Source organism: Herpailurus yagouaroundi, unplaced genomic scaffold (genome assembly GCF_014898765.1).
Source record: "Herpailurus yagouaroundi ecotype Mexico unplaced genomic scaffold, PumYag 165, whole genome shotgun sequence".
Lineage (NCBI taxonomy): Eukaryota > Metazoa > Chordata > Mammalia > Carnivora > Felidae > Herpailurus > Herpailurus yagouaroundi.
In genome coordinates, this window is record NW_024412406.1 from 16,117,633 (window position 1) to 16,132,627 (window position 14,995).

Below are 14,995 nucleotides of genomic sequence, written 5' to 3' on the forward strand. Positions count from 1 at the left end.
AAAGGCTCTGACTCTAGTAAGCCCACTGGATATGTGAATTAGTTTTTATCTAAAGGTAATTGGTTTAATCTAAAATCTCAACTTCAAAATAGAATACACACTTGCATGAAAGTTCAGTGTATGTGAATAGGTACACTTCAGTGATACTCGAATTACACTTAGTTTTCTTGATGGATCTCAGTTGATACTTTAAAAATAGGAACATCTTCCTCTTGAGAAACCATATAACATAAAAATCAAGTTTGAAGACTCTGAAGTCAGATTACCTAGATTCAACTCCTAACTCTGCTTCATATTAGCTGTATACACTTGGCCAATGTATCTCACTGCGTCCCATCTGGGATTAAAAAAAAGTTCCTAAACCATCTCAAAGTTTAAAGCAGCAGTGAAAGTAACTCAGCAACTTCTATTTATCTATTTACCTGTGCAATTAACCAGTCTATCAGTTTGTTGGCCATGACTACAGATTTGTAGGTTCTTAAATGGTAGTCTTTATCTCTACAAAGGAAACAGAAGCCAAAACCATTAAGCAAGAGGACAAGTAAGCGCAGGAAAACATTTCATTGAATATCAGTGTGCAACAGAAGATTCTATACAATCTGAACCTATTGTCCAAATTATGTGCAAATAAGAGAGGTTTACAAGGTATATATAACACTTAAAAACTCCTCCATTAGCTCATATCAGAAGAGACCCACAATGATATCAAAGCAGGACATTTCTTCTTTGACATTTTCTTATATACCAAGTAGATTATTACTGTTTTATTATCTGATGATAACATAGCTAGAAATATAATATCTCATTAATAAAAGAATAACAAAATAGAACTTCTTCCCTTAAAACAAGATAGACTCTACACACACACACACACACACACACACACACGCACACACACACACGTCCTCAAAATGTAGAGAATAAAGCAACCCTTTTATTCCTGAATTCTCCAGGAAGGCTGGATTCACACGAGAAGATTATTCGTTCGGCTCAGCTGCAGTGGCAGATAGCAAGGCTGTCCTGAGGTAAACATGCTGAGAACCCTGTCATTCATTTTGTCTGATCAGAGCACGGACAAGTGACACCACATCCCCAGGGAACCAAGGGAACCAGCCGACTGTACATCAGCCTATCCTTTCAGTAGACTTCTCAGATCTGAGAAATCACTCAAAGTTAAGTTAGATACCAACAAAGTGTTCCTGATCAGAATGGGGCCCCAAGGGCAGAAATCTATAATTCATTCATTTTGCAGGGCTGGATCAAAGGGAAAATGACAGTCTTTTCAAAATGTCAAAAGATCCGAACCTCAAACAACTTGAAGTGATAAATAATTACTAGCTCTGTTCACAGTTCTTCAGCCCGTCAGCAATTTACAATTAATGCTCACCTCATGTTATCCACTTTCATAAAAAAAAAAAAAGTCCCTCAAATATGGTTGAAATTTCTGAGATTTTAGTAATAAAAACACTAGGTTAGCAAGTAATCACAGCAGATTCTTTTTTAAAAAAATCCTTTTAGGGGCGCTCGGGTGGCTCAGTTGATTAAGGATGGAACTTCAGCTCAGGTCACGATCTCGCGGTTTGTGACTTGCAGCCCCACATCAGATCCTCTGCCTCCCCTCGCTGTCTGCCCCTCCCCACACATAAGCCCACACGCTGTCTCAAAAATAAATAAACACTAAAAAACTCTTTTAAAATCTAGCTCCATGTTTCTGATACCTCAGTACCCATTTCATTTTGGTTTCCATAAGCATCAATAAGAAGGAAAAGGGCAATCAGTCTATTACAAACCACATGTGGGGCTGTGAATTCTTCACCCAAGCAATTTTTCTTTTTGTAAGCAGAGTTCACACATATTAAAAGCATGACTATCATACATTCCATCCGTTTTATGGCTTTTTTTCCCTATAAATTCTCCCTTGACAACTCATAAACACTTGTCATTTCTAGCCAAAGAACAATTCCTTCATATCAGCTCGTACAGAAGGTAACCTTCTTGATAAGAAGTCCCCTACAGCTAAGAGATCTTTTCAGAGTACATTTTCTCACATACAAAATGTACCTAGGTACACAGGTGACATGAAAAATGTAACCACTATTGCTTTTTATTAGTTTAGCAGGAAAACAAATTTAAGTAGCCAATTAGTACTGAGTGAAGTAACCATCTTTTAGTACTAAGTTATCCAAAATAATTGCAGGGTGTCTGCTAGAAACCTAGCAGAGAATCCATAAATATGAGTTCGTTTTCACTTCTTTTCACTTCACAAAACTTGTTTGTGAACGTGAACAGGGCACTTTCAGAAGTGATGGGCAAGATTCTGTTTCTTCCTCCAGGATCTGCACCATGTTCTCTATAAAACATTAGTGGGCATTCCATTACACGTAAACAGCAACTTCTGAATTTATTGTTTGTTTGTTTTTTAAGCTCTGAGTTTCTTTGGAATTGGAAACCAGAATGAAAAATAGAAACATGGCACATCAAACATTTGGATTCCATAGCCATGAACTGAAAAGCCTCTTCATTCATTGTGGAAATAACACATCCATTTTTTTTGTTCTATGTGAATATTAAGTTTCAGTTAATAAACTCTGAATGATATCTGCCCATTGGAAATTAGTGTAACATTACACTACATTCTTTAAGTGTATATGTTACAAAAATACAATAATACTCCTGAACATTTTTATTAGTAACAATAAAAAACTCAGTTTTCTGCTGTCTTTTTAAAGACATAAACTGAAAATTAATTATGATTCCACTACAAAAAGACAGGCATATCTCTTCAGAAGGAAAATCATGGTTGAGAACAAAATTATAAAATTTTACTTATTAACTCCAAAATAATTTTTAATTTTCAAGTACAAAATCTTTTCTTTGGATAAAAAAGTATTAGAAGGAAATATTATGAAAATACACATCCAAGTTTCGATTATACAATTTAATGAAAAAAAAAACCAATATACAGTAATCATAGTATTTCCAAATCCTCTCCCAGTCAACTATTACTTACTAAATATTAACTCTGGATTATTTCATTATCAAACCTGTAGTTTAGTATGAATTAATGGCAAATAATTTTAGAAATCAGAATAAAAAGAATGGAAGAAACTGCATAAATAGAGCCTCAGAAAATTTAGGAATATTTTAAGATAAGTTATTACTTAAAATAATCTTTAAAAGTAAACTTTTCACTTATGGATGAAAAACAAAATAAGCCAAGAGGTTCCAAATGAAGGATATTTACCTATTATGTAACATAAATATTTCCCTGTAAGTTGTCCAAAAGTTAGAAATCAGACTCACCTTATCACTGGAGTAAACAGACTATGGAGACGGCAATATAATCTCACTCCCTATTATAAAATAAAGATATGTCAAAAACAAGGAAGATCACTCAAAGACAGACCAATGAAATTGTTAAGACAAATAAATCCACCATAAACATTCTGGAATCACTGTATAATCTCTACCAATTTGAAAGTTATTCAACTATTATACTACATCAGAAAAATAATATAACTGAAACAATAAAAAGGGTTTTTAAAACTATTTTTCTTAAAATGTAAAATTTACAGACATAAGTAGAAAATAAATCTATGTAGCAATACCTCATACTACACATTCATTACATGTCAATATAAATTTTGTCAAGTGTGCAAACAAAACTGTCACATAAATTTTATATATTTCATTATTTTTTAACTTATTCAAGTATAATGGCCACTTGTTACTACATGTGACATTGTTTTGAATATATACGATCTTCTGAGTAATGCAATTTCGTTACTTCCATTTAGAACTACAGAAGAGAACAAAAAAAGTGATTGAACCCTAAAACTCTTTAAACAGCAAGAAGAATTGAGAGGCTTGCTTACCTATGCCATTTTCTATGGCATAAGAATTCTTTTAAGTCTCTCAAAAGCATTTCATCCTGGTAAAGTATGACATGAATTCTGCTATTGATAAAAGGTTCTGGGAGAGGATGTTACCTTTGAAATCACATCCTGCATCTCATTTCTTGGATAAAATGTTCCATCATCATAGCGAAATCTATATAACATCTGTTCTGGCTTGAATTGATGCTTATCAGTAACTAAGAACATAGAAACAATATATTAAAATACTGACAATATAAAAAGTGGCAAATACAAACAAATTTATAAAATACAAATTCCCAAACACTGAAACTTGGAGTTTTACTAAAAACTTTTGTTTTCCTAACACAGTAATACTATTTCAGTAAGATTCATGATAAGATTTTGTTATATGATACATTTATAGTTTCCATATAATGATTTAGGAAATAGAGTTTAGCAACATTCAACTAGCATAGTGTGCTGCACGTGTATAGTGTATTACTTTATTTATATAAATATACAAAGTTGTATTTTCTATTTCTTCACAATGCCACAAAGTCAAGCAAAAAGGGCCCTTTAAAGAGCGGATAATCTAATTCGTGGGTTATAATTCAATTCTGAGTCCTAGAAGTGAATGTTAGTATTTATCTGTTTTACCCCACAGCAAACAGGCCAAGACCACACATACACCAATCTTGACCATTTATCCTGTGTTTGGAACTCTGGAGTAGATTATATAATTTCAATATGTAACTTATCCCAAAATTTCAACAGTTTTCTTAAGCTGAGAAATGCTATTCTTACATGTCATTTATTTTTTTTTTTTTCAGCAGAAATGAGAACAGTCATCCTTCACTTTCATCCTTGAGATAAGACTTTCATATTCCTAAAGACTCCTATTTAACTTCCTTTCAAGTTTTCTTCTTTTTAGGAGAAATTATTTTACACACAGTCTAACAAAGACTTTCTTTGGGAAAGAAAAAAACCTCAAATTAAACCTCAAAGAGTTTATATTTAAATGTTTTATTTACAGGGAATGCAACATTTGCAGAAGAGATAATTTGCTGCAACAAGCTCTATTTTCACGATTAGATGGAAGACTTTGACCTTTATTTTTGTTAAAAATGTTGAAGGGGGAGAAAAAGTTGTCAGAATTAATTTCCATGAACTACATTTGGTGAATCCAGAAGAAAGCTGAACGACTTATCTCTCTCTCTCTCTCTCTCTCTCTCTCTCTCTCTCTCACACACACACACACACACACACACACACACACACACACACGTGAAGTTTCAGCTATTCTACCCCAACCTATCCAAACTATGTGCATGGCTTGCAGCCATCAGATCGACACAGGACTGCTGCCAAAGAAAGAAAGACAACACAGCCTTTTGGCATCTTTTTTTCCAGATCAAGCCAAAAAGAAAAAAGCATGTGTGAAAGAAAAATAATATTGAGAGACATATTTTGAAATCTTATGGCTTGTTTCAAGACCAGTTATTTATTTCTTCTCAGCAATCTACCTCTTCTCATTTTTATCTCCTAAGATTCATTGAAATAAATGATTATCTTGATATTTCAAAATTCAAGGAAACATTGGGCCCAAATGTCTCCTGCCACAATAAAAGAAGTGGTGGTTTAAAATTCTATTCAAAATGGAGTGCTTTGTTGTATGGCAAACTCTTGTGACCTTGACAACTCATCTTGGGTTAATTTGCAACTTTTAGCTGTTGCCTTAAAAAAAACAGTGAATAGTTTTGCACTCAACTGCACTCCCCCGACTTCTTGAACATGGAAAATGGGTTTATGAGTTGTTGAGAGTTCAAGTTATCTTATGGGGAAGGTTGCTTAATGCCATCTTTTAAGCAACTATGCGATACAGTGATATTACTAGGGATACCCTGGTAAATGTTTAACAACTGGCTTTCTTGATGGTGGGAAAGAAGAAGTGCTGATTTGTAGTATTCACTAATTTCTGTGGTATTAAATAATCCCACACTGGTCAATTTCAAACTACCATAATAAAGTCACTGAACGCAGAGTTAGACGAGCAGTGATACATTATTATTTACAATTTCCATCACACAGAAATAATAGATTTTATATAACACCAACAATAACAGAAGAAAAATAACACCAAGAACATAGAAAATGTAGTACAACAATTAAGAAGTGATGAGTTTTAATAATATATGAACTTCAGGGTGCCTGGGTGGCTCACTCGGTTAAACATCCAACTTCCGCTCAGGTCACGATCTTGGAATCCGTGGGTTTAAGCCCCACATCAGGCTCTGTGCTGACAGTTCATAGCCTGGAACCTGCTTCGGATTCTGTGTCTTCCTCTCTCTCTGCCCCTCCCCTGTTTGTGCTCTGCCCGCCCCCCCCCTCAAAAATAAACACTAAAAGATTTTTAAAATAATTTATGAACTTCGTTTCTAATACAATTGATGTACTATTTATTTAATTTTTAATAATAGCTGTGCCTCACAACAAGCTTGCAAGTTTTTAAGAAATTTAATTACCAGCTCTCTTAAGTTTGTACAAGCCAACTTCACACACCACCGGATATAATGAATGAGGTCTCTGAATTCTTGCTTAAGCATTTATAATGTAAATAGTAGACTCAGACAAGAAAGTATTATCAGCATATCATACAGAAAGCATATGCTGCCTCAACCCAATAATTCCTGGTATAGCTGGGCTTTGCTTTTATGAAGTTCTCAACAATATAAGCAATGTGAATGATGGCAATAACAGTCAACTCTTTTTGCATGCTCTCTTTAAAACAGATGGTCCATTCAACTTTATTTTAGGAACTCTATTTCCACTAGAATGCAGCTGGAACCACATACCAATAAAACTAGCACGTATGGCTCATATTTCTCCATTCTAATAAAATTACTAATGTGAAATAGCATAATATGTTCTCTTACCCCTAGTTGTGGGGGGTCTGTACAGGTTAATTTCGGACACTTAAAAAGGGTGATTACTTTTAGTAACAAAAATTCTGTATGCCAAATCTAACATCACCACTGACCAAATCCTGATAACAATAATAGTACAGGCCACTAAAATCAAACTGCGACAAACAATTGTTATAATTTCAAACTTTGCATTTGAAATTTCAAAATAAATTTTAATCCAGAATTTATCTCCTTCTTCCTTTTCAAAATGGTATTGGAGAAAAGTGGTGTCTGAGTTGGGGGATAAGTTGACTAGGACTGAAATTCTCTCATTCTGATATCCCTTATAAAAAAATCTTATGTTCTTGATGTTTTTTCTCATTAGAGGGAAGCAATTAAAAATATTGTCAGAGGGGCTCTTGGGTGGCTCAGTCGGTTAAGCCTCCAACTCTTGATTTCAGCTCAGGTGACAAACTCATGGATCGTTGAGTTTCAGCCTGCATCAGGCTCCGTGTTGACAGTGTGGAGCCTGCTTGGGATTCTCTCTCTCACCTACTTTCTCTGCCCCAACCTTGATTGCTCTCTCTCTCTCTCTCTCTCTCTTTCTCTCTCCCTTTCTCAAAATAAAAAAACTTAAAAAAACATTGTGAGAAGCATTTTAACAGAATAAATAAGGGTGGTTCCCTCTCTATGGAACTCTGTAATTCCTTCAAGAGCTTCCAGCAGTTTTGAACTGAAGAACAGATAAGACACAAAAAGACTGTTCATAAAGATATTTAATAAATATCATTTCAACTCTACTTTGTACTAACTTACAATTAACATGAACATGTTTGAGTAGTTGTTCATGACTTCAGGCAAAGTAATAACAGCTTTGTCATTGTAAAGTCAGTAAAATTCCACCCATAAGAGTTATATCTTCAATTTCCAGAACCCAATGCATTATGCAAATAAGTAACTAATTATCATACAATTCCTAGATCACCTTTGATGAAAGATGAAAGCAAGAGTGGAAGGATGGCTTGAAAATAACCTAATAGCTCCTTTCAAAGGACATCCTCTCCCCACACCTTAACTCCTTCCAGCTTTGCAAATAAAATCTGTAACATACTTTAATCTATCATAAGATACCTCTTAGTCAAAACAGGAAAACATGACAAAATTAGTGTGTAACTCTAAAATATAGTAATAATCTGGGGCACCTAGGTGGCTCAGTCAGTTAAGTTTCTGCCTCTTAATTTCAGCTCAGGTCATTATTTCACAGTTGGGCTCTGTCCTGAGTGTGGAGCCTGTTTAAGATTTTCTCTCTCCCTCTGCTCCTCCCCTGCTCCAAATAAATAAATAAATAAATAAATAAATAAATAGTAATAATCCCATAGAAGTAAAAAATATTGCATTTTTTAAACAGTCTTTTAAACAAATTTAAATAGCAACATCAATTGTTGATAACTTTAAGATCTTTTTTCTCTTATTTCTAGTTCATAATGGTTTGAAGTCACTCAAATTAACAACTTAAATTAACAATCATGAAAACCTCCACTGAAATAGAAATTTTGAAAGTTATTTTTATGACTATTACATGCTGACATCATCATAAAACACCGACAAGTTTATATAATGATTACTCTGTCTTTAATATAATTCCATAGATCTTATATTGATCTGGGAGCTATGCCTCAGTGGCAGAAATTGGATCACTGTTTAACAAATTGGTTTAGCTTTTGTCTTTCCTGAGCATGCAGCTATACTACATTTCTAAGTTTCTCTTGCAAGAAGTAAGGAGTGGCCACATAACTGAGTTGCACCCAAGGACATGCACACAAAAGGCACAATGGAAAGTGTACAGGCCCATTTAAAACAAACAAAACAAAACTCCACCACTCCTTCAAGGCAACCTTTAACAGCCTTGCACTGAAGATCAGTGGGCTTCTATCAAACACCAAAACCCTGTGTGGGGGAGAACACCCAACCTCATCTACCAAAGACTGGACTTTACCTGAGTGACAAAGTAGCTTCTAGAATGTAAGCCACTAGATTGAAACTTATTTGTTACAGCAGCTAGTGTTAACCAATACTTTTCCTTCTCAGTGCTCGCTGCAAAACAAAAAAAAGTTAATTTTCCCATCCTATTAGATTTCTGCCTTTCTGAAAGGAAATAGGTCAATAGCTGGATTGCCTGGTGAAGAGGATAAAAGGATAGGCTTAAAAAAACTACTAGACCATAAGAAATAAAGGTCATTAGTTCATGTTTACATACCTTAGAGCACCTAGCAGAGTATCTTACATGCAGAATGAAGGAAAGAGTTGGTAAGGAAAAAAATAAACCAAGGTGATCATAAACAGATTTTCCCTTCTTTGTTCTATTGGTAATACATAGTCCCTGGAAGTACGCGGTCTAAATGAGAAAGGAATCTCCTGATTTCTGAAGGTCAATGATTGTATGCAAAACCTCTCTACATTCCACCTACTTGAGCTTCAATGGACGACAGGACAAAACACATTCCCTTCTTGACCCAAGTATACACTCGGACTCGGGCTTTGATGAAAGGAAAAAGCAGCAGCAGAGAGGAAAGTCATGTAGCTCAACACTTTTTGATATTTACTTATAAGTTTTTGGATGATGCTTTTTAGCATACTAGATGCTAAAGGGTGATTTCATAGTGTTAAAGAATCAAGTACAAAATCATATATAATTTATCGGTATTATCTGTTTACTCAAAATATAATTATTCATTGATTCATTTACTGAGCAAATATTTATTGAGCATCTACATGTGATGGGCACTCCAGGTATTTACTATATATTAACTAACAAGACTCCTGTTCTTATGGTACTTATATTGTGATTGGTGGCTAGAGTAAGTATGGGAGACAAAGAGAGAAGTAATAAATAAATAAAATAACGTGATAATTTTAGTGAGTGATAAGTTCATGAAGAAAATTTCAAAAATTAAAAACGCAGTTTATTGGAATAATGGGATGAGTCAGAATGTCATTGAAGATGTGAATCATGAATACTGAGACTTTTATCATTTCATTTTCTGCTGTATCTGTAGCACCTAGAAAGGTCCCTGGCGTATATTAGGAACTAATAAATAATTGTTGAATGAGAATGGCAAGAACAAGTCATCTTGGAGTGTTCAAGGGAGAGACAGAAAGCTGCAGTGGCCACAGTGTAATGAGTTAGGTACAATACCATGTGCTGACTCACAGAGGAAGTCAGGGGCCCTATCATGTGGGGCCGTATGGGCCATGGTAAGAGATCTAGATCACGGTAAGAGGTTCTGGACTTCTCTTTGAGTTTAATGGGACTCCAGTAGATGATTATAAGTAGGAGGATGCCTTGATCTTACATCTGTTTTAAAAGGTCTCTTCAGCTGTTATCTGAAGAGGAGTACCATAGGGATGGTGGACGAAAGTGGAAGCCAGGAAAGAGAAGATGGTGCTTGGGAGGAAGGTGGGATTCTGGAAGGGAGAGAAGTGGTGTGGTTCGGGACCTATTTTGGTGGTAGAGTTCACAGGGTTTGAGGGCATGAGGGATAAAAAGGAATTCCAGATGATTTCTATCTGGATAGATGGTGGCACATTACATCGGTGGCACCCAGTGCGGTGGGGAAAAACTGGGAGAATCTAGCTCATTTTCACCCCACTCTAATTAAAAACAAAAATGAACACTGAAATACCTTAGCTCAATAGCCGTATTTATTCACAGTTACCTCTTTTTCTCTTCTCCCACATTTTGCATTAGAAATTCTTCAAGCTTGGGGTGCCTGGGTGGCTCAGTCAGTGAAGCGTCTGACTTTAGCTCAGGTCATGATCTCACAATTCGAGTTTGAGCCTCGCTTCGGGCTCTGTGCTGACACAGAGGATCAGATGTGCCTACCTTTCTCACCACATCCTCCCTCCATATATTCATCCATGAAGTATACTCTCTTGCCATGTGACATTCTGTGCTAGTTCCTGAAGAGGCCACCATGAACTTTTTCACTCCCATGCCTGAGCACCTATACCATTCCTCAGGGTGGGACATCCTTCTGTCTTTCTGTCCCTGTGAGAGTTCTACTCTCTACATTGTGCAACCTTAATGCCCTTTCCCTCATGAAGCAGTCCCAAATACTCCAGTGAGAACCTGCCATTCCTTCCTCCACACTCCCGCACTTACCTGTATTTCTAATTCTTGCCTGTGTTGTAGTCGTTCGTGTTAAAGTTAGCAAATATATCACCATACCCCATACTCCCTGAAATGTAGTTCTGTATTTATTAGTCACTCAAATATGTTGTTAAAAACACATAAGCATCCTATAATGTGGTGATTTGCTCTACGTTAAACTGATTAATGAAATCATGCAATCTGTGGATAAACAGAATAATTTAGTTTTTAATATTTTATAATTAATAATTTCATAAAAGAATTACCATGGTGGATGATTCCATTTTCTAACAATGCTTGTCCTAAGTGAACCCCTTCCTCAGGCCTGTGAATCTCTCCAATTTCCAACAGCCATGACACAAATTCACTGCAATAGAAATCCAGTGAAAAAGTTAATTTTTTCCTCTGAAAGTCTATTTGTACCATGCTTTCATCAAGCAGCTATGGAAGGAGTCTCAAATATAAAAAAATATTTGCAGTGCATTTCAGCATGCATTTTTTCACATATGCAAAGCCCAAAATTATTTAAATTTTACTCTATCCTAGGAAACAAATGTCCATAGCTTACCTAAACTATACTTAATAACTATTCAACTTACTGAGACCTCTAATAAACACAAATGGAAAATTTCAGAGTAGTTTTAACTATAAAGAGAATATAAGAGACCCTAAAGATATCCAACAGACAGAATAATAATGATTTAATATATAAGAAACAGACTGTCTGGAATGTGGCTTTTCAGGCACAGAGAACCAGTGTGTTTGAAACTCCAAGAAGGCAAACTAAAAACTAAAAACTAAAAAATAAAAATAAAAAAATTCATATCCCATATGGTGGACAGAATTCTAAACATGTCCTCTTATCCCCACCCCATCAAGAATCCCATTCCTTGGGGCGCCTGGGTGTCTCAGTTGGTTAAATGTACGACTTCGGCTCATGTCATGATCTCTTGGTTTGCGAGTTTGAGACCCACATCCGGCTCTGTGCTGACAGCTAAAAGCATGGAGCCTGCTTAGGATTCTGTATCTCCTTCTCTCTCTGCCTCTCCCCTGCTCGCTCGCTCTCTCTCTCTCAAAAATAAATAAACATTAAAAAAAAAAAAAGAATTCCATCCTTTGGTTTTGTAATCAAATCCTAATCTTGGTAGTGCTGTGAATGGATTTTGTATATGAAATTTAAATCCCAAGTCAGCTGACTCTCTGAGAGTGGTCCTGGCCAACAGTCAGAACTTACACTTACAGAAATAGGACTTACACTTACAGCCACAGAGGACTGAATTCTGTGGACTGAAGTTGCCAGCAAGTTCAATGTGCTTGGAAGTGAATTTGTTCTCAGAGCCTTAAGATAAGGGCCCAGCCTCAGCCCAACCCACAACCTTGATTTTGGCCTTGTGAGACCCTAAGCAGGCAACCCAGTATTGCTCACCTGGACTTCTTTCTCACCTAGAGAATTATGAGCTAATGAATGGCAGTTTTTTCAAGCCACTAGGTGTGTGATAACTTATTTTGCAGCAATGTAAAATTAATACACACCAAAAGCCATAGGAAAGTCTTCCTATACTGTTTTCAACTGTTAAAATTATCTAGTAAATTCACTGTTGAATCTAAACCGTCATCCAAAAGGAATACTCCAGCACAAAACAATCCATCAGAACTGTCCACCGCATACATCTGCTGTGGCTGTGAAGGACAGAGAGGATCACAGCTCACATCTGTCACCATTTTGGAGTGGGAAGAGGAGCCCCAGATATCACAGATAAGTAGGATGATGCTTTGCAATACAGGAGAGCACCAGCTGGGTCATGGTAATTGTTATGGCCATGTGGTATCATTAGAAGAACATTAGATACAGAAACGTTTTACAATAAAATATTCTATGGTGCTCATGTTATAAAAACCTAACATTTGAACTCTTACATAAAGTCACAGATACATTTTAGAATGGTTTTAATTTTGCACAGAGGTCAGAGAAGCCAAGCTATGGAAAATGTCGAAAATTACTTTTCCATTTATCCAAAACCAAGAGCAATGCATATGGCTACAGTCAAATAACTGAGGGACATGAAATTCTAAAAATGGGTATCTAGACTAAAAAGTACATTTTAAGGCAGAAGAAGTTGTTAAAATGCTTTTAATTCTTTTATTAAATAGGAGCCATCCAAAAGAAAGTTTAAACAGAAGTAAAACTTCAGTTTTGTCCTCAATAGCACAAAAATAGTAAGAATATCAACCCCATAGCACTGTCAAAGGATTAAATGAGCTGATGAATGATAAAGGCCACAGTGCCTGGCACATTTTGAGCGCTTATTAAATGTCAGTGGCTGACAGGTGAGTTGTGCTGTTTGGTATGTAGCTAAAGCATCATTTTGTTCCGATGTCAGCAGATTCCTGACAAAAAATCAGGAAAAGAGCACTTTTTAAGTATTTCTATTAATTAGGAGCATAGGATAAAAAAAGAGAAGGGGTACGAAAGGAAGTTAATGGGTGGCTTTACTGTGGGACTTATTCAAATCACAAGGAGATCCCATTAACGCTCTGCAAAAGGACTGTAATCCAGTCAAAAACAATCTCCACCTTGGGCTGTAACACAGAGGTAGCGTGCTGTTGTGGAAAAAGCCACAATGAACACAGCTAAAATTTACTGTGTCTCTCCTATGTACCAGGCGCTCTGGAGAAGGCTTACAATCAATCATTGCAACTAACATGCATTATGGTCAGGGTAAAGGGTTTACAAAACCCTGCTCTTTCAATTAGGAAAACGCGACCCTGAATTAACTTTCTAGCTCTGTTTCCTAGAACCTGATGAAGGCAGGGCATCAGCTGTGTTGCCAGGCAGCATTCTTATGGTAAAAATGACCCCTGACGGGTAAATGGAATATTAATAAATACCTGGTGAGAAGCCATAGCTTGAAGTGACACTCTTATAAGTAGGCATGTCCCTATGAGAAGTGGGAAGTTATGCCTAAAAGGTTATAATAAGAAATAGTGTCTCTGTGGGGCACCTGGGTTGGCAGGCTGAGTGTCCGAGTTCTGCAGTTTCTGAGTTCAAGCCTCACGTCAGACTTGCTGCTGTCAGTGCAGAGCCTGCTTCAGATCCTCTGTGCCCGTCTCTACCTCTCCCCCTGCTGGCACTCTCTCAAAAATACATAAACATTAAAAAAAGAAGAAAGACAGAAAGACAGAAAGACAGAAAGAAAGAAAGAAAGAGAGAGAGAGAGAGAGAGAGAGAAAGAGAGAGAGGGAGAGAGAGAGAGAGAGAGGAGGGAGGGAGGGAGGGAGGGAGGGAGGGAGGAAGGAAGGAAGGAAGGAAGGAAGGAAGGAAGGAAGGAAGGAAGGAAGGAAGGAAAGAGTGTCTTTGCAGCATTGAGGTTTCCAAGCGCAGGTGGGCTCACATCTGCTCTTTCTCTTGCACAAAAGCTGTCACCTGGGGGCCTACAGATGATAGCCACACTAGCTTGCTGGCAGTTGGGTGGTCTGCTGTGAGGACCATGCTCACTGGAGAAGAGACCCCATGCTGCCCTGCAGGCCAGGGTTTCCTGGCTTATATTCTTCTCATGGGGTTGGGAGCTGGTGTGGCCTATGGCTATTTTGTTGTGTCTACATAATTAATCAAGAAGGCATTCTGGTATGTATTGCAAGTAAGCACTACAATCATCTCCATTTTTAGAGAGGAAAAGGAAGTTTAAACTTCCCAAATCTCTCAACTAGCCAGAGGTAGGAGCAGATTTGCATGGAGACAGTCTGATGGTGAAGTCTGGGCTCTGAACTACTTTTAGAGAGTTGACACTGGCATTTACTAGCTATATGAATGTGAGCACAGTATGCTCCCTGATGGCTGGGTTTTGAATCTTTAAAAAATATAAAGATTTTACCTCTTAAGTATGTATTTGAGGATTAGAAATAACGTATAGGAAGAAGCCAGCATAGGGCCTGGCCTAAGCAGCGGTACCTGAAGGCGGCCGCCTTTCCCTTCAGTCCTGCAGGCCGAACCCAGCAGGGATTCCCACATACAGCTGTCTGGAGAAACCAAAGGACACACAGCCAATCTATGTGAAAAGCTCAGGTGACTTCCCCGCCTGTTGCTC

The 14,995-nt window shown here is 36.9% G+C and overlaps 1 protein-coding gene across 1 annotated transcript in view; it reads right to left on the bottom strand.

Annotated features, from left to right (window-relative positions):
• The window catches only part of PREX2 (phosphatidylinositol-3,4,5-trisphosphate dependent Rac exchange factor 2), a 309,933-nt gene that overhangs the window by 162,729 nt on the left and 132,209 nt on the right, over positions 1-14,995 (bottom strand). Inside the window, exons 11-14 of the mRNA XM_040487649.1 lie at positions 11,177-11,277; positions 3,990-4,093; positions 3,304-3,353; positions 423-498 (exon numbers count right to left, since the gene is read on the bottom strand). Of these exons, the coding sequence (XP_040343583.1) occupies positions 423-498; positions 3,304-3,353; positions 3,990-4,093; positions 11,177-11,277 (331 nt within the window). The remainder of the gene's footprint in view (positions 1-422; positions 499-3,303; positions 3,354-3,989; positions 4,094-11,176; positions 11,278-14,995) is intronic.